The sequence below is a fragment of the Mixophyes fleayi genome, chromosome 2 (genome assembly GCF_038048845.1).
Source record: "Mixophyes fleayi isolate aMixFle1 chromosome 2, aMixFle1.hap1, whole genome shotgun sequence".
NCBI classification, from domain to species: domain Eukaryota; kingdom Metazoa; phylum Chordata; class Amphibia; order Anura; family Limnodynastidae; genus Mixophyes; species Mixophyes fleayi.
In genome coordinates, this window is record NC_134403.1 from 25,711,140 (window position 1) to 25,735,223 (window position 24,084).

At 40.2% G+C, this 24,084-nt stretch overlaps 1 protein-coding gene across 5 annotated transcripts in view; it reads left to right on the top strand.

Moving 5' to 3' along the window:
* The window catches only part of GRM5 (glutamate metabotropic receptor 5), a 281,674-nt gene that overhangs the window by 110,145 nt on the left and 147,445 nt on the right, over window positions 1–24,084 (top strand). For all 5 annotated transcript variants that reach the window (XM_075198702.1, XM_075198706.1, XM_075198701.1 and 2 more), the window contains exon 3: window positions 1,483–1,732. In XM_075198702.1, the coding sequence (XP_075054803.1) occupies window positions 1,483–1,732 (250 nt within the window). The remainder of the gene's footprint in view (window positions 1–1,482; window positions 1,733–24,084) is intronic.

Sequence of the window (24,084 nt, forward strand, 5' to 3'; positions counted from 1 at the left end):
AAGAATACATTAGTTTCTTCTGCTTCTACATTTGTTGCTGTTCTTGAGAGATAACATCAGCATTTATCAACAGCAGCAGTGTCAGTCCTTATGACACTGCTGGCTGAGGAGCAGAACCTAGGCTCCACCCACATTCATGATGGATTATTAACGAAACGGTGTGTCAGCGGTGCCGTAGGTCTTGGACTGTTATTTATTTTTTATTTTTTTTAAAAAGTGTTTGGTCACCAAAACACACAGCAAATAAAATATACAAAGGACTGAAATACTTTTTCAAGAACAGCCTTTTCTGGTATAAATCTGATAAAATGTTTAACAAGACGTTATTTATCACCAGTGAAAATAAATGACCATGTAAGTAATATAAAGAGGGTAGAAAAATAGTAGCACCTGGCACATTAAAGGTTAATAGGGGGTTTGACAGCAAAATATTTGAATAAATGGAGCAGATCACACTATTTTGTAAGTGGGTAATGTACAAAGCTAGATCACTAAGGGAACGCTTGAGAAGGAATTATATCATAGGTGATTTAATCGGAATGTACCCTTATTGCTCCGTCTACCAAATGTTTCAAGATACAGAAGGTGAAGAAAAAATTATAGTCTTAAAGTGCATCTATTATCTGCTCACTATCATCATCAGCAGCTATTTATATAGCGCCACTAATTCCGCAGCGCTGTACAGAGAACACATTCACATCAGTCCCTGCCCCATTGGAGCTTACAGTCTAAATTCCCTAACATACACGCAGACAAAGAGACTAAGGTCAATTTTAATGTCAGCCAATTAACCTACCAGTATGTTTTTGAAGTGTGGGGGCAAACCGGAGCACCCGGAGGAAACCCACGCAAACACGGGGGTACATACAAACTCCACACAGATAAGGTCATGGTCGGGAATCGAACTCATGACCCCATATAATGGTTTAACCCACAACATGTCTGCCTCCAGTGTGTGTAGTCACTCTTTAAACAACAACTTCTCGATACAAATGCTCATTATTAGACGGACTGTTTCAGTTTTAAAAACAAAACACATTATATAGAGTTATTGATTAAGAGTAGGATACTATAGTGTTTATATGGTGCATCATTCAGAAGCACATGGTGCCACAGTTTTGTAAAATACTTTGTATTGTAGGTGTGTTGGATTCCATAGCTGTATAGAGAGGTCTCTAGCTGTCTACCAAGTGCTTTCCAAAGACATTCATTGCAACAGTGACATCTGCAGTTTAAAACAAAGTACTGCACTTAAGAAAATAAATTATTCAGAGGAAGAACAAGACAATAGACCCAAAATCAAAATGTTATTTTCAAATTAAATATATTGAAATAATGAGCTATATTTAATTTTACTTGTCATACTAGTAATACCGCCGACTTATCCTTTCATCTATGAAGCACTGTTGTAGCAATTATGGAATAAGAAGGTGGATGTCAATTACCTAATATTTGTTTCTCCTTTCTTTTCTTCCTCTCCAGGTAACTACGGTGAAAGGGGAATGGAAGCATTCAAAGACATGTCGGCTAAAGACGGGGTCTGTATTGCCCAATCTTACAAGATTTACAGTAATGCTGGAGAACAGAACTTTGACAAATTATTAAAAAAGTTACGTAGTCATCTTCCCAAGGCCAGAGTCGTGGTCTGCTTCTGTGAGGGAATGACCGTCAGGGGACTTTTAATGGCTATGAGACGTCAGGGGATAATTGGGGAGTTCCTCCTTCTTGGCAGGTATGTTGTCTTTCATTTTTTTAAAATCTTTGGCTCTGTTTATTGTCTTTGCTAACCAGAGTTTATGATCAGATTGTTTATATTGCTTTGGTCTGTCACTGGTATGAAATAATACATTTTTCATGTAATTGCTGACTCATTTAAGGACCATTTATCAGACAACGGAGCTGTTTCCCATAGCAACCAATCAGATGTGAGATTATATTTTATGAACTGCATCAGACGTGTAACAGCTCATTTCTGATTGGTTGCTATGGGTTTCAGCATGATTTTCCAGTGTAGCAGTTGTCATAAATGCTCCTGATTCAAACCATGGCAACGATTGGCAGAAAGATTATAAGGAGCAGGCTGGTAGACCTGAGAGTAAGGATGGCCAATTAATTATACAAGGCAATTGTCAAGTAAATTGGACCTTGTGTAAATACATTGATATAAAGAATTTTCATGCTGTACAGTAGTCATTTGTTTGGCAGAACGGACTTAGGGGGTAGATTTACTAAAGCCTTTTAGAAAGAAAAAGTGGAAGTGTTGCCCAAAGCAACGAATCAGATTCTAGCTATCATTTATCTATAACATTCTAGAAAATGACAGCTAGAATGTGATTGGTTGCTATGGGCAACACCTCCACTTTTCCTTTTAGAAGGTTTAATAAATCTAACCCCTAGGGGTATATTTATCAAGCTGCTGGTTTGAAAAAGTGGCGTTGTTGCCTATAACAACCAATCAGATTCTAGTTATCGTTTATTTAATACATTCTACAAAATGACAGCTAGAATCTGATTGGTTGCTACGTTCAACATCTCCAGCTTGATTTAGCCCCTAGTGTGCTCTCTACACGTCCAACACAGTTCTGTCATGAATTAAACCATTTTCCAACACCAATCCTTGCCTCTTGTACTCTTGCCACTTCAACAAATGTCAGTGATTCTCCTTTAATACTTCAACACAGATAAGAGGTCACCTGATCCCCTATAACATTTTTATGCACTATAAACTGATTTATAGTTCATTAAATGTACCGCATTGCTCTATCCGCATAGAGTTCTTGTTAGTCTTTCCCAATACTTTATTAGATCGTAAGCTCTTTGGGGCAGGGTTAGTGTGCATCTGTAAATTACGCTTCATACTTTTCAGAGAGCTCGTATTTATTGCAGCCCATAGTCAGGGCAGTATTTAGAGTTGTTGCTGAATAAGTGATCCCCAAATTATTAACGGTGCACTCCAGGAGCATTTTGCACGAAATTTGCCACAACTGCACTCCTCTGTATTTAACTGGCTGCTATGTTAAGGAATGTAGAGCTATTTAATCATGGCTGAGTGCCGAGATACCCTCACAGCTGTATATCATATCCCAAAGCCTTGGAAATGAAATCAGAACACTTTTCATTTAGAATTCTTCTTTCTAAATAAGGGATACTTCAATTGAATTTTCATTTTACCTAAATGCATCAACAAACAGAATGGCATTGAAGCTCTGCTTAATTAGAGCTGATTAGATTATGCTGAAAGTGGTCAAATTGCCTTTCAGCACATTATATGAATCCTCTGCCTGTTATACTAATCATGTCAGTCATTTATGCAGAAAGTTACGTTAGTACGAGGTAGTAATCTCTTTAGAAAGCGCTTAAATATCTGAGATCATGTAAGGTTTCTGTACACAATTGGGCCTGCCAGATAGTAATTCACATGAGTTACTATACACTTGTGTAGAAAACAAATCCATTGGAAATGGATTTAAGACCGCAGAAAATGTTTATAGTAATCTCCAGAGCGGAGCATTCAGCCCGTGATAGACTGTTCACTGTTGTCATCGGTTATCTTAAAGCACTTTTTAGACAATTGTGCAATTTTTTCTCTTCGTCAGTTTCATGTTCCTACATTAACAAAGCTGTAATTTAACACAACAATTATAGGAAATGTGACTGTTTCTATGCTACAGAAAATCACATTTTCAGCAGAGTTGTTGGATTTAACGTATTTATAGTGATCTCCGGGTTCAATTTACTTTACCAAATCCCTTAAAGTAAATGCCACAAATAAAAAAAGTCTATGTGGAAGGTTAGTTAGAAAATTGCAGAAATGTACTGTAACCCATGGGCATCAATCATGTTATATCTGTCCTTTTCTACTATAATTTAGACCATGAACGCTAGCATCTGATGGGTTGCTGTTGGTGACAGTTCATTTGTATATCGTGCACTGTGTTATTAAATAAGCGTAAAATGTTTATTCACATTAAGACAGTTTTTTTGTTTTTGTGTGTCTCTCCGGTGGGTACCTGTCCTGGTAATGATCAAGAACATGCACTACAAGATCTACCCATCTCTGAAGTGTATATAGAACTCTTTCCATCCCCGTACTGTGCTCTGAACTCTTTCCATCCCCATATTGTGTTCTGAACTCTTTCCATCCCCACACTGTTCACTGGACTCTTTCCATCCCACTCTGTGCTCTGGACTCTTTCCATCACCATCCTGTGCTCTGGACTCTTTCCATCACCATCCTGTGCTCTGGACTCTTTCCATCACCATCCTGTGCATCTAGACTCTTTCCATCCCTGTACTGTGCTCTGGACTCTTTCCATCCCTACATTGTGCTCTGGACTCTTTTCATCCCTGTACTGTGCTCTGGACTCTTTACATTCCCATACTGTGCTCTGGACTCTTTTCATCTCCACACTGTGCTCTGGACACTTTTCATCTCCACACTGTGCCCTGGATGCTTTTCATCCCTGTACTGTGCTCTGGACTCTTTCAATCCCCGTACTGTGCTGGGGACTCTTTTCATCACCGTCCTGTGCTCTGGACTCTTTCCATCCCTGTACTGTGCTCTGGACTCTTTTCATCCCTGTACTGTGCTCTGGACTCTTTCCATCCCCGCACTGGGCTCTGGACTCTTTCCATACCCATATTGTGTTCCCTGATTCTTTCCATCCCTGTACTGTGCTTTGGATTCTTTCCATCCCCACACTCTGCTCTGGACTCTTTCCATCCTCTTACAGTGGCATTGACTCTTTCCATCCCCGTACTGTGCTCTGGACTCTTTCCATCCCCAAACTGTGCTGTGGACTTTTTCCACCCCTGTACTGTGCTCTGGACTCTTTCCATCCCCGTACTGTGCTCTAGACTCTCTCTACCCATGTACTGTACTCTGGACTCATGACATCACCGTTCTGTGCTCTGGACTCTTTCCATCCCTGTACTGTCCTCTGGACTCTTTCCATCCCTGTACTGTGCTCTGGACTCTTTCCATCCCTGTACTGTGCTCTGGACTCTTTCCATCCCTGTACTGTGCTCTGGACTCTTTCCATCCATGTACTGTACTCTGGTCTCTTTCCATCTCCATTGCTATGACGTCCTTCCGTTTCTGCACTGGGCTCATTTGACTCCTCAAACTGAGCATATTACTGTTTGACTTAATATAATACTACTATGCTTTACTACTGCTGGTCATGTTACTGGTTTTATTCCTTATATACTACTTATCAAGAAAAAAAACCAGGTGTTAATATACCATGAATAATAGAATAGTGCTTATCTGAACTGCTGCTCTCAACTACAGGATTCTGAAACCTGTATAGTGTACAAATCAAAGGATAAGAGTGTGCTGTATACAGATAATTTATAAATTTATTAAAATAATGAAAACAGCCATGCCCCGTCCTGCTGTCGTTTTAGACAAACCTTGGGAGCAATGTGGTGTGGGGTTTATGGTGGTGCTGGGTAGGATGGAATTTCATCCTTTACTTCTGGGAGCAGACAAACACCGCTAATAGCTCCCTGGTGTCAGCACCCGTTTAGGTGCTAGGGAACACCAGGGACAATGGAATTATGTTAATCTCACACCTTTTTTTCCTTCTCATGCACATTTTTGACCTCTTAGAAGGCTTGAGTCTAAAAGGCGTCTTTCTTTTAACTAAGGTTTTGTTAAGACATCTGCAGAAGTACTAAATGTTAGTTTATATGATTTAATACCGTTATAACCTTACACTGGTTTAAATGCCAAATTCCGACTGATTAAAACATATTTTACAAAAAAAAGAAAGTGTCCCTGCAATGAGATCGCTATAATTGGCCATCGTGACAACCGATTCTTAAACCAAGGTAAAGAAATGCAAATAGAACCCACACTTTACAATCAGAAGCCTTAAAATAGAAGAAGCTAAAATAAAAACTCATAAAATAAATTGAGGACAACTTTAAACTTTAAATCGTCCAAACATTTTTATGTCTCCTCTGGAGCGTTGTGTTGGCAGGTCGGCAATCTGCTCCATGCATCTTTCCTTTTCAAGTTAGAATTGATGGCAGTTTTGTCTCTAGAGGTTAAAGCTGAAGGCGACTGATAACGTGAATAAAATAACAAAAACCTTTAAACCTCGCTTAGGTGCCTTTGGCTTCATGGTGACTGAGCTTTCAAAGGTGTTGTTCATCTTGGCACACAAGTAAAAAAAAAAAAACCAGACTATATTCATCACCGAAAGTGAAGTAGACTTTTTTTTTTTTAAATGACAGCTTGAAATGTATTTAATTAATCCGTTGGCTTCTCTCTGTAAAATGCTCATTAGCAGGTCAAAATGGACAGCTAATTATTTTCAGAATTTGTCATACATATTGTATGATGTAATAACTTTCCGTAATTAAATGGCGCCTTCCCTAAGGTACACCAAATGGGTGATTTTTTTAAAGATTCTAAATAAGGAAAAGTGGAAGTGTTGCCCATAGCAGCCAATCAGATTCTAGCTATCATTTATCTAGTACATTGCAGAAAATGAGAGCTAGAATCTGATTGGTTGCTATGGGCAACACCTCCAGTTTTCCTTTTAGAAACTTTAGAAAATCTACCCCTAGTTTTGGTATAAGCATTATTATAGAAATGAAACATACACATGCAGTACAAATTTGCTTTTAAAAATTAATTGTACACAACAAAAAATAAAATAAACCTATATTAAGCTTCTTTATTACTAAGGTGCTGAAGATTTCAGCTCACATATATCATTTCAATTTGAAATGATAGGAGTCTGAGCTCTTACAGGTCCATCTGTACTATATTCATTATGAAATGTCCTAGAGGATATATAGGACCGCTGCTTGTTTTTTTTATTTTGTTGTTTATGTTGTTGCAGCTCTTAACAATTGACTATTATGCTTATCAACCAAAAAGCAAAAGAGACATGAATTACAATGTTTGTAAATCTTCTTATTAAAGGGTTTAATAATATGTCCCTTGTTTAAAAAATAGGGGTGTCCCTTTCCCCCCAGTGGTCCCGCAATTATGTGAGCCTTTTAGTAGGCTCCGTGAGCTCTTTTTGCTCTGTGGAAGAGGTGTGAATGGAAGACTGACTGTGGACTGAACTGATCTGGATTCGCCTTCACTGCTCAGCCAATCACAAACAGTTGTCCCATGCGGAAGCTAATAACATTGTGGCCAGCGTGGGAAGCCACTTGTGATTGGCTGAGAAGCTATTCCTGGTCAATTCCCGATCAAAATCAGGAAACTCATTCAGCACTGGGTGCTCCAATTGAGCAGGTTGTGTCATGTAATATGTTCTTTTAGTTTAATTACTGGGGATTTCATATAGAAGATCACGATTGGATTACAAAAGTAGATGATTTACCTGTGGGTTACCATGGGGCAGGATGAAAGACAGAATATTTTCTTTTATAATTAGAGATATTCACCGACCCCCATGTTCTGGTTTTGGTTTTGGATCTCGGTACTCGGATCTGCTAATTTTGGGTGTGTTCGTTTCTCGGGGAACCGAGCCTGAGCATCTCTATTTATAATAAAGTGGAGAATGAGGTTCTGAGCAAGTGAACAAATGTGTGCTTGTGTATTATTTACTTATACTATAATAGTATGGTCCCTAATATCATAATGAGGTGACAAAGTGATTTTAAATATTGCCCAGGTACTCACAGGCCAGGGGTGGCAGGAAGAGCCCGAGCACATTTCAGCATGGAGCTGGAATTTGTTTGGACTGTGTCGGGGTTGGGGGAATGCTGTTTTTTTGAAGCTCCCCAAATAGAGGCTCCAGATCGCAGCGTGATTGAAATGAATTCCCCCTATACGTGTAAAAGAAGAGATATTGATTTCAGAATTAGCACTTTGAAATCATTGCAATTAGATGCGTAGTTTTGCCTTTTATGAATCTCATGGTTCACCACCTGCACCATAAAACCACCAAAAATCATGTAGACTTACGAAACTGCACTTTACTAAACCTTCCCCCAAGAGGAGTGATTACACCTCCACTAATCAAACTTTCTAACCAATCGATGCTGACTGTTGTATTTCCAGGTAATTGGTGAAGGACAATTGTACTTCCACTACACAAAAAAGGTAGCATTGAAGAATATGATAGGACATGTGAGTCCACAACTACAACAAGGAACTCAAAGGAAATCCGCATAGATTTGCCTCTGAGAGATCATGTCAAACAAATCTAGTGGATTACAGCAAAAACATTAATGGAATCTTAAATCGGGATTATCACCCAGTCAGGGAACAGATATTTAGAACTCCGCCCAGGGAAGGGTATGGTGTTTCTCTCTGCAGCCGGTCCTCCTGGGGCTCCGTGGTTAGTCTCACAGCTCTGGCGGAAAACCGGGGCTGTATGACGTTTTCAAGGAGGTTGTGAGCAGGAGAACCAATGAGAAGCTGAAATCACAGACATTGAATTGCAATAAACTACTATGTAGACTGGTCTTGTTTGGATATACACATGTGTGGGCAAATCCTACAGATGCAACCTATTTGGTGTTCAGGCCAAAAGCAGAGATTACATGGTAGTACGGTCAGATGATGACCGAGCACAGCCCAATAGACTAGATTTTAAGGACAGCCATGGAAATGATCTGATCTATTTCAAATGGATTATTGCCAATCATTTGGAGGCCGCACATGCACCAATACCCTACCAATTTGCTGAGCCATAGTGTGCCTAGCATTAGTCTCTTTTGCATTACCTAACCATCCCAATTTCAGAGGGACAGTCCCGAATATAGGGCTCTGTTCCACCCGGGACATGTTTATCCTGCGGGTACGAATGTTAGGGGTAAGCGAGATAGCTAATTGGCATCCTAGTGCTTTACAGAGCTAAGGAGCCCTCTGGGGATATGACCACGCCCCCTCGTGACATGATCACGCCCCCTGTCCCGCTGCCGGGGATTTGCAATTTGGGAGTTTTGCATTTGTCCCTACGCAAAGGAATACTGTGTCTAGTGATAATTGCAGCCCTGGTTCTTACTCATAATAAATGCACTTATGAACATTTTATGGAAAGAATAATACACACATGTTTTAGTGAACATTTATTAAAGCAAAACATGATCAAATATGCATTTGTAATACCTGAAAAAAGCAAAAGGCTTTTCTGCACATGCACAAATTTATATACCTGTGATTCTTTAAACAATTTTTAATTTTACTTCTTTTGTTCCAGAATCGGACATGAAAAAAAACTCCAAACATTTAGAACGAACGTACTTAGAGAGGTGGCAACATGTATTTCAGACCAGAATCCTACCTCACAAATTCTTCTCACACCTAAAAAAACTATGTTTATTTCCCTTGGGAATGGGTATTAGATAATTAGTACACAAGTTGCAAGAGGAAAAGATCAAGTCAATTAAAATAATTAAACTTAACAGCTGTTTTTTTTTTTTTGCACATTCTTGTCACATAGTTAAGCAAAGGTGCTAAGTAGCTGTAGCAACCTCACTGCTAGATAGTGTATTGAGGCGTAGACAATGTTTGGCAAGATATTCCCTTTATCACAGAATTACTGTTTCCCCGTCTGTGTTTTTTAAAAAAAAAATTTTTTACAGAAGATTTAGAACTATAATATTGTACGTAAGTAGATGTGATAAATGAATTGTTTTTTCAGTCTATTGATTTTTTTTCCTCCTAATGCCTTGCTGCCCTTGAAAAGCAAAGCGCTCAACCATAATATCCAGAATGACAGATTTATTTTATACTGTAAGGAAAGTATGGTAATCTACTGCCTGCTAAATATACTTAATTATGACAAATGGGTGCAGGGGTCTAATCGTTACACTCCATCAACACATGACTATTGTTTTTGTTTTGTTTCTAACTTTCGGTATTTCTTGACTTGTAGAAAGAAATGAATTTCAGTAGTACTATTATTGTGATGGTATAAGGGAGTGGGTGGGGAGACCCCCACTTGTCTGAGAGAATAGAGAAATGCAAGGTTTGTATTTTAGGGAATTTAGACTGTAAGCTCCAATGGGGCAGGGACTGATGTGAATGAGTTCTCTGTACAGCGCTGCGGAATTAGTGGCGCTATATAAATAAATGATGATGATGATGATTTGTGTTCTGTAGATTGGCAGATTAGGAGTTTGGCCCAGGAACTATTTTGTGATTGAGCGACAGGAAGATGCTATATACTTATATAAACCCTTCTGCACTTCAATTGCAATTTGCTGTTGGCCAAGTAAATGGCGCTGGTGACACATTTTGCAACGTGACAATGGGGTTATGTAAGTTATTCTGAGCAGAAAAGGATTCTATTCCATATTCTTTGATGCCCACGGAATAAAGTAGAGGTCATGGTGGATGATTATATAGCCAGGGAAACACATTCCAGGTTAAGTGATGAGGTAGCTCTGTTAAAAATGGGTATTTTCATCATCATCATCATCATCATCAAGATTTATTTATATATCGCCAGCAAATTCCATAGCGCTTTACAATTGGGAACAAATATTAATAAAACCATACTGGGAAATACATACAGACAGAGAGGTAAGAGAACCCTGCTCACAAGCTTAGAATCTATGGGACAATGGGAGTTTGAAACACAAGGGCACGTGATACATCATATTGCACACTGGACCAGCTAGAATGCAAAAGTAAAAGTATTGAGTGGGCTGTATGATCAGTCACACAGCAATGTTGGTCGGAGGGTTGTTGTCTTGTGTTAGCTATGTAGAGGGTGGTAGTAGGGTAACCTTGGGAGATTAAGATGGTGGTTGAGGAATACTATAAGCTTGTCTATAAAGGTGGGTTTTCAGAGAATGCTTGAAGGTTTGGAGACTAGAGGAAAGTCTTAATGTGCAAGGGAGTGAATTCCACAAAGTGGGTGCAGCCCGAAAAAAGTCCTGTAACTGTGAATGGGAGGATGTGATGAGAGTAGAAGAGAGACGCAGATCTTGTGCAGAACGGAGGTGTCGAGTTGGGAGATATTTTGAGACAAGTGAGGAAATGTTTGTCGGTGCAATTTTGTTGACGGCCTTGCATGTTAGTAAAATAATTTTATCCTGGATTCGTTGAAATACAGACAACCATTGTAGACACTGACAGAGTGGCTCAGCAGAGGAAGAACGGCACCCATGATAAGACTTCTCCCTATCTATTAAATGCTACCACCATGATATCCCCAAAACATGGGGAAGCCTATTTAACGAGGACCAATGGGGGTACAAGGATCACAGTGATACATATATCCCTAACATTTTTCTTTCGCTATCACCATCTCAATGTAGTGCTCACTCTGGTGACTGGTATACAATGCAGAGCAGTCTTCCCATAATCAGTGTAGAGTATAGAGTCCCATCTGATGACAAACATATAATACTGAACCTGTTCTTATAAAATGAAGAGCCCATTCCACTAGCCATCCGATAGTGTATAGCCCAATGTAGTCACCATTGTACTATGCAGAGCTAAATCTAGCATTTCTCAGGCTAGGTACACACTGGAGCATATTCGTCCAATAATTGGGCTAATCAGTTGACATACGACCATTCGGTCGGAAGTCGGGTTAGTGTGTATAGTGACACAATGGTCGAAAGTCGTTTCAAAGTGTCGATGGTCGGCTCAGTTCGTTGGTCGTACTGTTTAATATTTTCCGACCAATCACCTAACGATCAAGTAGTGTGTACAAGAATCCGATCGATCCACGAGCAACTGACAATAGTTCCTTGAGCTGTGACTGGTAATTAGGTCCTTCTAGCGGTAACACAATAGCAGGTGCCTATTGCATTAATGCTTACAGCAAAAAAAGACCAGTTGTTTGTTGTTCTTCAACAGTATCCATATTAGTAAACAAAATTTGTTGATGTGCGTTTGCGAACGAACGTACACTGTACACGTGCTAACGAATGTATGAAGAAATTGTGTTAACTTCGCTTTTCTATGAGGTTTGGGGTGGTTACTATTGAACATGCTCTGTCCTTTATTTAAATTTCTTGGGGATATCGTTACATGGACCTCATAAGTCATTTCAGTGTGTACAAAATTCAAATATTTGCTCACGACAATATGTCTGTGAAAAGTCGCTGCCCGGACGCTCGGTATTTCGTTAATTGTCTAAAATGTGACTAGTGTGTGCGCATTAATGGTCCGAGTGATCGGACCTTAAGTTAAAGGTAAAGTCGTTGTAGATAACAGGGTGGTCGGAAAATTCTCCAGTGTGTACCAAGCCTTAGGGCTAGATTTACCAAACTGCGGGTTTGAAAAAGTGGAGATATTGCCTATAGCAACCAATCAGATTCTAGCTGTCATTTTGTAGAATGTACTAAATAAATGAGAAATAGAATCTGATTGGTTGCTATAGGCAACATCTTCACTTTTCAAACCCGCAGTTTAGTAAATATACCCCCTAGTGTCCTTGCAGAGGACTGCCACTCGCATCTGCTAATTGCATCAGCCAGCACTCTCATAGGCTACACCGGTTCAGTGCATTCCAGCAACCAACTGCAGATTACTGAAATGTAGCGAGCCCCGGTTGACTGCTGAAGTCCATTGAAAGAAAAGTGATGGTACAGTCAAAGACAGCTCTGGTTGCTTGTAATTTGTCTACAAAATCAATCATTGGAAATATAGAAAGAGGGGGTATAGGTAGCATTTTGGAAGCTAGGGAAAGGGTAAAGCCTAATATAGGATATACACGAGAGATGACAGGTCTGTTTGCATATGCTGGTGTCTTACATTTTGTTTTAGCGTGACATTCGTTTGCAGTGTCTGCTGGGAGTTTTTGTTACCACTGATTCCATTTGTATTGCATTAATGTGTTCAACTCAAGGAGTTTTGCTTGAGTAGAGGGCAGCGCTCTTGATATACCACTTCTGTTGAAGTGTGTTATATCTTAAGCATTGATAAACATTTATACGGGCTGTACGTCCAATGGGAGAATGCTCTGCTCTCACCCGTGCTGTCATCGTATTGGAAAATTAATTTCCAGGGCTCTTTAGAAAGTCATCTGGTTTAAGCAGTATCAACGTGAGATGTGTAGAAATGGCAATTATAACACATTTTATCAGTAATTGTGTCTTTACGAAAGCGTTTTTTGAAGGCTTTTAGTAGCTGTAAGTACAGAGATGTCATCATCATTAATAATTATACTGACTTTTTACGGAAATGCTCTGCTATAGTCATATGTATGTAAATGGACATTAGACATAAAAATGCATTTCATTTCCATTGGCTTATTAGCACATAGTGGCTATATGGTTTTATTTTGCAACTGTCTGTAATAAAATAGTGGAAATGCTGCCTTGCTCTTTGCCAAGTAAAGGACACTACAGATACATTTAGCAAAGTGAGGTTACGTCATAGTCAGTCTGAAAAGAGAAAAAAAAAAGGTGTATGTATTGTTCCAATCCTACGGTAGCCTTTTTCTGACCCTTTCTACCTGGTAAAATGTAAATAGGCAGATACATATTTGATCTCTAGGAGGCCTATTCAAGACCTAAACCATGCGGAAATGTCTTTTTCCGCATGGTTTAGGCATTTTTAATTAAAATAGGAATGTAAGAAGAGCCTAATGCAGGAGATATCAGAGGTATCTCCAGCATTAGGCAAAGTACTGCACAATCCAGCAGCCTATTACTTATATCTCTAGCAGGCATCTTGGGCCTGATTCAGTAAGGATCTTAACTTGAGAAACTTCTTATTTCAGTCTCCTGGACAAAACCATGTTACAGGGCAAGGGGTGCAAATTAGTATTCTGTTTTGCACATAAGTTAAATACTGACTGTTTTTTCATGTAGCACACAAATATCAACTTTAAATTTCAGTGTACAAATAAGCTATCAAGTATTTGTGTGCTACATGAAAAAACAGTCAGTATTTAACTTATGTGCAAAACAGAATACTAATTTGCACCCCTTGCATTGTAACATGGTTTTGTCCAGGAGACTGAAATAAGAAGTTTCTTAAGTTAAGATCCTTAATGAATCAGGCCCCTTGTCTTCAAAATTGCAGTCCAAATAGCAGTTAACAAATAGAAAGTATAACTTAAATTCCTTTTTTTATCTACTATTGAAGGCCAAATACAGTACAATAATTCCACTTCAGTCATCTTCTTCGGTGCTCCGGGAAAGAAGTAGGAATCACAGTTGATGTGTATATAGCCATTGATTGATGAGGCAGCTGGCAGAACTGGTATTTAAAGACACATTGTATCTCAGCAGCAATGATCCATGCCGCCCCATCATTAGCTACTGCCCTAGGCCTGGAACTGTGTTGCCTATTTCTACATTGACCCTGATACAAACTGTTCTGGCTTCACCAGTTAGGTTTTCAATCCCAATCATTGTGCTACTGTAGACTTATTACAAGGGGGAGGGGGTGTTTGCAAAAGACCATTTCTGGGTTTGTTGAGTATCTGTACCGTTAACATTTAAGATAACTGAGCTCCTGCCAGGTGAGTGTAATTAAGGCCTCCACAGAAGCCTCTTGGTTACCAGAGTATTGGACCCCTTTAAGAAATGCCCTTGAACCCAATATACAAACAAAATAACTAGCACAAGCAATGGCAAGGATGCCCAGTAGAGTGAAAAGAAGTCAGACTTTATATAGGGAATGCGTCCAATAGGCTGGAGCTATATAAATCAAAGTTAATAAATTAATAGGAAATACCAGTGTTTTTATAGTGCACAACACCAAGGTGAAAGTGTTGAGTCAACTTTATATTCCTATTGGCTAACGACAATATTCTATTGCATGGGTCCCTGATTCTGAGATGTTTCCTTAGGATACTGAGCTGCTTGCGAACTTAAGTTCTTGGTGTAAGGTGCTACATTGCCAACTTACTACTGGAAAGACATTTCAACTGCTGTTATAACAAAAAAATGTCCTGCTACACACCTGGAAGGCAAGCTATGTATTAAGAAGCCAGCTGAACCTGATATGTTTCTGCAATAATACAGCAAAACTATTCTAATTAAACCTACAGTAGCAATAGTCCCTTCCAATCAGCTCTAGATGTCACTGGACTTCTAGATAACACTGAAATGTCCATCGGAGGACTAAACACTAACTGCAATCTGTCAGGATCTGCCTGCAAGCTTATGCATCACATGCTGCTTTGCCTGGCAGCTCCTGCCTTTTGTCCTTATTATTGTATTACAGCAGTACCTCTGATTACCAGAGGTGCTGCTATTGTGCCTTTCTCGTTTGCATTAGGGGTTAACTTGTTCACTAATTATCCCATGCACCTGGGTGTGTTCTCATTTCCCCTATGTATACCTGTCTCCCCCAGCATTCATTGCTGGTTATTGATGTTACACTCTGTGGTCACTTACTCCTGCTGTGCTCCTGGGTTTATGCTGCTTGAGATCTCTACTTACATTCTGCTGACCTGTTTCATCTGTGAACCTGGTATTTACCTCTGCATTTCCCTGTACTTGCTGCCTGGAATCTTTCAACACCTCCTGTTTACCTGCAACTGCCGTATACCTGGTAATTACTGCAAGCTCATTATTACATCATCTGTTCAGACTCTTCAGCAATAAACTTGAATGTTTTTTCACCTTATTCATGGCTCCTTAGCTGTTTACCTGCATTGATTCGTGACACAATCTCACTTAGGGTCTCAAATCTTAAAAGTAAATAATCTCTTTTAACGCCAGTAGAACTAGACTTGGTTAATCATGGTAAGATGAATTCTTTACTTGCTGACAAACGATCCTCACATTACAGCACTCATGCGCCCTTGGATTCTGACTTATACTTAACTTGCATTCATCTGTAACAATATAAACAGGTGATTACAGTCCTAGGTCTGTCTGGAATTCCTGGTAGCGGTCACATATGCACTCCTGTACAGTTTGACTCCTATAGCGGAACTCCTCGCTGTCCTTCTCTCATAGTCAGCGCAGTGTTTGACAAACAGATTCCAAAAAACACCTTCTTCAGGCCTCCTCAATACATAATGATCTGTTTCTCCCATTTAAAAAAAATCTCTGAAGCTGGAAATCACTACTGTATATGCAATCTCTACCCTCATGTAGTGGACGTATTATTAACATAATATATGGTATAATAAAAACAACCTCAAAATGTTTGTGCAAAACACATCTCTATATAGAACAAAAGTTTATCAGGCCGAGCTATTACAGATGATTTTATACAGCTTATGGATACTTGTATTGGCAGATGTCTATTAGATTACAGCATTTGTGAGTAAAGAGGTTAATCCACAAACTGTCACGTAACCAGAACATTGGTTTATTTAACATAGGATATATATATATATATATATCCCAATCATCATCATTTATTTATATAGCACCACTAATTGTACAAAGAGCCCACTCATATCAGTCCCTGCCCCATTGGAGCTTAGAGTCTAAATTTCCTAACACACACACAGACAGAGAGAGAGAAAAAGAGAGAGAGAGATTAGGGTCAATTTGATAGCGGCCTACTAGTATGTTTTTGGATTGAGGGAGGAAACTAGAGCACCCGGAAGAAACCCGGGGAGAAGGGAGAACATACAAACTCCTCACAGATAAGGCCATGGTCGGGAATCAAACTCATGACCCCAGTGCTATAAAGTAGAAGTGGTAACCACTAAGCCACCGTGCTGTACATATATATATATATATATATATATATATATATATATATATATAAAGATCTATGTACTGCATGTCCATGCGATACTTCTATTATCCATATGCACAGAACAGTGCGCATGCACAATAACCTTTTCCAGCAGAGTACATTGCGCATACGCAATATACAACTAGACGGGCCAGTCAGCACCGCGCGGCTGGTCCCCAGTAATGGATAAAACATGTAGCACCCTATCAGTTTCAACAACTGAGAGGGGTCATTTACAAAGCCCATTGGATGTGTTTTCAGGAACGGTTCAAGCCCCCACAAAGAAGCTATGCCCATCCCACGGAAGCTCTGTCCCAAACCGCGCTGCTTCTTACCTTGGCCCGAGGAGGTGAGGGCAGCATACTCAGCTCCTCAGACTGGGAGAGCGGCGCTTGACTATGACATCGTATCCAAGCGCCGCACTCCTAGCGTATCAGGGAAGAGCAGCCAGCAGCAGGTTCACATGTATGAATCCGCTGGCTATTCTACTTCCTGTCAGCGCCCAATGCTCTGCGGTGAGTGACATTATCTTACTCATTTAGGGCCTGAGGCGAAACTAACAGATTGTGCGTTTTATAAACACACACATAAATCGGGCATACGCATGTCAGCATTCAACAATGGTCTAACAGACAATACACAGAAGGATACGGCCGATACATGTGTAGAATATTAAGAACCAAAAGAACGCACAGAAAATAAAAATGCAACTAGAGTCACCTGTTGATATATAATATAGTCATTAATGACAAGACATTTTAAAAACAAAAAATCTTTTTCTTTTCATTCTATTTTTTTTCAATAAAATAATAGCTTTGTACATGCGCAGAGCGATTTTAGGCATAATATGGCACGCATCGGCATTTACGTTCCATAATGAACCAGGCCCTCAGTGTTTTAGGTGCATCCTACCTATTTGTGCCATAGGCAAATACCTAGATTGGCCTAATGGTAGCGCCGTCCCTCTGTGTACAGCAAAGCATTTTGCTATCGCACCAGTATGTCTCGATGGTCCCCCGTATGCCCATTAAGGTATGTATCTACCCTGCTCTTGGTAGATGCATCCCCAGCCTAGAAGTATGCCTATGTGTGCCGGAGGTACTTTAAGAAACGCACTCTGCAAAGGCGCAACTATCACATCATATGCCCATCATTTGTGTGTGTTAGGCGTTCTATTATATTTCCCAGGAAATGCACTTGTCTGTCAAAAGGCTCAAGGCACAACATGGATCCTATTAAAAGTAGAGATGCTCAGGCTCGGCTTTCCCAAAACTGAACCCCCCCCAACATCGTCGATCCTAGTGGCCGGCTCGGTACATTACAGCTTCTTCGGATATGAATCGAGGCAAAATGTCATTGTTGCTTTGTCGGATCTCGAAGGTTTTGTATTCCATATGTACCTCCCTCCCCAGGAGATCCAGTGCAATTGCTTACACAGAAACAAGGTAGTAGTGTTCTTGTCACTCTTCGTTCTTCAGTGCCATTGGTCAGTGCCATTGGTGTTACAGGAACAGGGGTAGCAGTGTTCTTGTCACTCTCCGTTCTGCAGTGCCATTGCTCAGTGCCATTGCTCACACAGAAACAGGAGTAGTCGTGTTCTTGTCACTCTCCGTTCTGCAGTGACATTGCTCAGTGCCATTGCTCATACAGAAACAAGGTAGCAGTGTTCTTGTCACTCTCCGTTCTGCAGTGACATTGCTCATTGCCATTGCTCATACAGAAACAAGGTAGCAGTGTTCTTGTCACTCTCCGTTCTGCAGTGACATTGCTCAGTGCCATTGCTCATACAGAAACAAGGTAGCAGTGTTCTTGTCACTCTCCGTTCTGCAGTGACATTGCTCAGTGCCATTGGTGATACAGGACCAGGGGTAGCAGTGTTCTTGTCACTCTCCGTTCTGCAGTGACATTGCTCAGTGCCATTGGTGATACAGAAACAGGGGTAGCAGTGTTCTTGTCACTCTTCTATCTTCAGTGACCAGGCCCGGCGCTCCCATTAGGCAACCTTAGGCAGTTGCCTAGGGCGCCGGGACCTGCAGGGCGCCGCTGACTAGATTCTCTTATCTAGTCAGCGGCGTGGGACATAAGTGCAGCGGCGGAGGAGTGCCTGCTGCTCTTTTGTAGTGGCAGCCGCCGTCCTCTTCTTAGAAGTGAGGCAGGTATTTGGTGTGTTCGCGAGGGGGGGCGGTATCTTGAAATTTTGCCCAGGGCGCTGAGAACCCTAGCACCGGCCCTGTCAGTGACATTGCTCTGTACCATTGGTCACACAGAAACAGGGGTAGCCGTGTTCTTGTCACTCTCCATTCTCCAGTGACATTGCTCAGTGCCATTGCTCACACAGAAGCATGAGGGGTAGCAGTGTTCTTGTCACTTGACAAAAAATGACTAGAAATGACTGGAAATTAGTGTTATTGAGATAAATAATAATGTAGGAACAAAGAAGAGCCAAATTATGTGATTTTAGCATTTTTTTAGCAATTTATTTACAAAAAAAATACAGATCCAAAACACAGAGTTAATACAGATCCAAAACCAATATCAAAACCAAAACACAGGGGTCAGTGAACATCCCTAATTAAAAGTATCAAATAAGACCAGAAGACAACCTGTAACGAGCTGGAGCAGAGTTCAAAATCTTTTGCAGAGTTAAAAAAGCCATGTGCCCTTCCTCACCGCGGCAATGAAACCCCCTAAATTGTCAACCACTTATTTTCTCAATTCAATAATCGAGGTCCTTGGACTGTGCTATCTTTTGCTTCTCCCCAAATGCCGCCTATTTGCTTTGGTGGAAATTTAGACACACTTTTGTAAATCAAGAGTCATGACGGGACAAAAGTTGATTTTGCGCTACACCGTTGTTTTGTGTTTCACAAATGACTACCTTGGTCTACTGAAAATCTACATTTTGCTACCCAATACTGTGTACTGCAGTTACTTCTTCTCTACCAATTACAATCAATTGATATCTGTCCTTAGGTCTGTAATAAATCAGGTTTTGTTAGACAAAACGTGTAACTGTAATGTAGCACAGCATATGACCATTGTTTGATGTTATTTAAAAAAGTCAGATCACGTTACAAATGATATAATTATTCAATGTCTGGCCGCCAAAATTTTATACACTCAGAGTTTCTTGTCAGCTTTCCAAATCCATCTGAACGGTGCTAACAGCAAAGGTTTGTCAGCTTTAATTCTAGAACTCCCATGACAAACTGGCTGGCAAATAAAGATCATATCACCGTTTCTTTTTTGTCCTGTCTATTTTGGTCTGAACTCGCTGTTGACATCACGTCTCAGAACAAAAAATGTATGATGGGATGAACCTATGACTTGGACAATCTGTACCCGAAGGCTTGTTTCTCTCAAGCTGTCATCACAATGCCTATCAGGACAATGACATGACGAAAATATATATCTAACAAAATCCCCCTGGAGCTTTGTATGATCCCATCTTCTTTGAGGGCGACATCAGATATTTGTCTTTTAGACAAAAATAATTGTATGTGGTTTGAAAACCGTGTTAACAGACTGGTGAAACCCATTAGACCAGACTCTCACAAGCTGATGTTTTACCCTAGTATGAACTTGTACCTTCCCAACTTTCATCATTTTTATTTTGTAGAACGTCCTGTTTGTTTTCTTGTCTTCTTTACGTAAACTTTCAGATTATTAGTTTATAAACCAGTAGAACATTTCCTTGTTTATCTACCCACTTAAAGGTACATAGTTAAACAAGATTCCGTGGTTCAGAAGACTGTACCTATATCCTGTTATTCCACATGTCACCAAAGAACCTGCTCCTCCTTTGTTCCTTTTAAATCTATTCATGTTGAACCAAACTGCCCAACCCTACCAAATCCCATACTCATCTAAATTCCTTCAAGATTTTAGGTCCCATTGCTTGATTGACACAATTTAAAGAGATCGCCACCTTAGGCTATTGTCCCCGACTAGACACGTGTTATATGGGATACCAAACCAAGAATCTCTTATTTTTGCTCTAGACCAACTGGATTCTTTCAAATGTCCTGGATGATGAACAAGAGATTTAAGACATCAAGAAGGTCTGAAAGACCCAGGGTCACTGGTGTAAAAATCAATGGGTCTTCGCAGAGTGACATTACCTGATTTATTTCCGTTGAGTGGTGGTAATCGGTTTCACCACCATTCCGACACCGAGCCGACACCGAGCAGTACTACACTTAAATTCTGAATGTGGGAAAAAACGATTGCAATATAAGCAGACTTACCTCCAAACCGACGCTGTAGATCTCTAATAGCAGAATGATGCTGACCGCAAGTTATTCCGACTAGTCAGGTATCCATCACCAGACTTTCACGTCATCGCGACCTGTATCACTTTTAATTTAAAGCGGCAATGTCAGGACCCCGCAGGTTAAGTATTTAAACACTTGACCCAACATTGCCGCTTTAAATTAAAAGTGATACAGGTCGCAATGACGTCAAAATCTACTGACGCACACCTGACTAGTCGGAATAAGTTCGAGTCACCATCCTGCTGCGATCGAAGATCTACAGCGTCGCTTCGGAGGTAAGTCTGCTTATATTACAATCGTTTTTTCCCACATTCGGAATTCAAGTGTAGTACTCCTCGGTGTCGGAATTATCCCATCCCCTGTGGAGAGCAGCCACCTAGAGAGAAGGTCCGGATCAATAAATATTTTAAACCGTTATCAATTCATGGGCCTCGCTTACGTGTGTAAATGGGGATCTTCTTTCTTCAATTGTTCAAATGGAAATGACTCCTCAAAACACCTTGACATAATCTACTCATAATACTAATGAATGAAAGCACCATTAGCTGGAGGAGACATCTCCAGAACCTTGCACTTCCATATGAATTCCATTCCTTCGCTCAACCGATGTTTGCACAGCCAAATTCCGCCTCTCCAGGTCTCCCGGCAGTGGTGGAAGTGGTGGTGTATACGGTGATATGCCATTCCACTTCTTCTCCTACTGCCTTCATTGTAAAACTATCTGAATCCACCTATTACCTCCATGATAGAGGCCATGTTTTTAACCAGGTTTGGGCTCCTTGGCAGTTTGTGGAAAGCTTGCGTCCCCCTAACAACTAGCCCCGTGATAAGGACCCATGTGGGGTAAGTCCGGCTCCCTTATACGCTTTGCCCCCTTATCTTCTTGAGTCATCTACACACTCTCCACCTCCTGAGCTCTTTCATATCCCTGCTTTGTGGTCTCCCCTCCTCTCTGACTCCCTTCCCCCCACCCCATTCCCACATTTCACACTTTCACTACAGTTATATACAATTTGATACCGCATATAAAATTGTAAAAATGGTTGTCTCTCATTATAAGCTTCTATGTACAACATGTTGATTCAATTGTTCTGACTGTTTTTATACGTCTGTTCAATAATAACACAGTCTTATTCCCTGTATTTGCTTATATGACCAACCAAAATAAAGAATTAAAAAAAAAACAAAACTATCTGAATCCATTTACTTACAATCCATTGTATTTTTCATACCGCCACTTCTAAATTTCCACTTAGACCATTGGCTCAGACTATAATATATGCTCAAATCTAAATACACATTTAGTACGCCACAAAAATTGACATACGGTCAACTCTAAATGATGCCCTCTATGTTCATTAAACCTATTGCTCATCTAATTCACTACCACAAATCAAAAGTGTTATTAATATCATTCATTCATTTATAAAGCACCCCCATATTATATGCAGCATACTTAACCATAGATATCTCCCCAAAACTGAATCTATTGTGATGTTCTTCCCGCCTAAACATTTGCAGAACTTTAAGGAACCATGGGGCTAATTTATTAAAATTACACTTATCACAGTAATAAGTGTCATTTTTTTTTTTTAAAGCCGTTTATTGCAGAGATAACAATTACTTTCGGCTGTGATTTATGATTATGTTATCAGTGTAAGCTATCCAGAGCGATTGGATTTGCTTATCGTTTTAGAACTCTTTGTTCTGCTCTACCTGATTTGAGATTCAAGTTTGAGCGCTATTGTTAAAATAATGAAATAAAAAGTTGTTGTTGATTTATTTATTTATTTTAAAATCCTTTTATATGTAAAAATGTACCGGTAGAGTTATATTATATGCCCCTTTTTCCCAATAAATTATTTTCCATTTTTTTCAACAGTCTCCTTCTGCTAATGCCATCCGGAGGTGGTGTAACGTCAGAAGGCAGTGCGTCAGTACAAGAGACGCTCAATACTTAATAAATAAAAAATGATCCTCCACCATCCAAAAAAAAATGTTGGTGGGGCTATCACTGGCGATAACATTGTTAGTGCTACACCCCTCAATATATAGGAATCGAAAACAAGCCCAGCTTTTCGGCCTTTGATAAATCGGCCCCTATTTCTGATGAGGTCGTACCCCTCTTTTGGCATGCCCCTTCTGAGACTCTTGAAGGGTTTGCTAACCTAAAACAGGAATTTCTTTTTATATATTAAACAATCACCCACTAAACTAGTGGTGGTCAAACGGATACACTTCAGGTGTGGCCCTCTAACCTTCAAAAGGGCTGAGTAATAAATTACAACAATACACCTAATCATAGAAAGAGAGACCTATCTGCAGTAACATATCAGCAGACATTTTATTCTAAGATAAAAAATTCTTACAAGCTATCACAAAGAAATCTGACTATCTGTTGCCCATCACTGCCCCTAAATATCCCCTTCTGGTGCCCATGTCCTAAATTTAATTTCACACCATGTATGATTACATACCACCCAACATTTGGGAATCCGGTATCAGGGCGTGGCCACATCATGATGTGGGCGTGGTCACACCTCCAAGGGACTTGCCTAGCTCTTTCGAAGCGCTAGTCTGCCCTGTACGCTCCTCCCCTACCCTCCAAACACCTTCATTGCCGTGCATACGGCACCCATTGACCGATGCTCTGCCATGCAGGGCAGCAGTGAATGAGACATACCTCCCAAATTTACCATCCACGGGACAAAGCTGTCCCAATCGGGATGGCGGGAAAGAGCCCTCAAATCGGGACGGTCCTGCCTAAATAGGGATGTTTGGGAGGTATGCCATTATTTTGTTAAAATATAGGAAATTAATTGCGTTTTATCCCTCTTTACCCTCCCAGCTGAAAACGTGTTGCCTCTGCTGAATACATTCCGTCATAGAACACGCGAGTCATGTGACCCACGTTGCCGAAACCTGTTTCTTAAGTACAAATAAGCACAATCAGATCCATGCATATGTGTGCTTCATTCATAATAAACAGCTGATTCCCCTGGCATCTTTGTGGGCTCTACACTGAGTACAATACTGTATATTGTTCACACAAAAAAGATACAACATCAACACTAGTTTTGATCTGAACCCCTGGATAATTTCTGGTATTACTATATTATGTTTTGCTTTAAATCTTCTATGCGGGAAGCCACATTTAATTACGGGTGAATGAGGCACGCCATAATTAACTCAATATCCTTTGTGACATTTTCTACATCA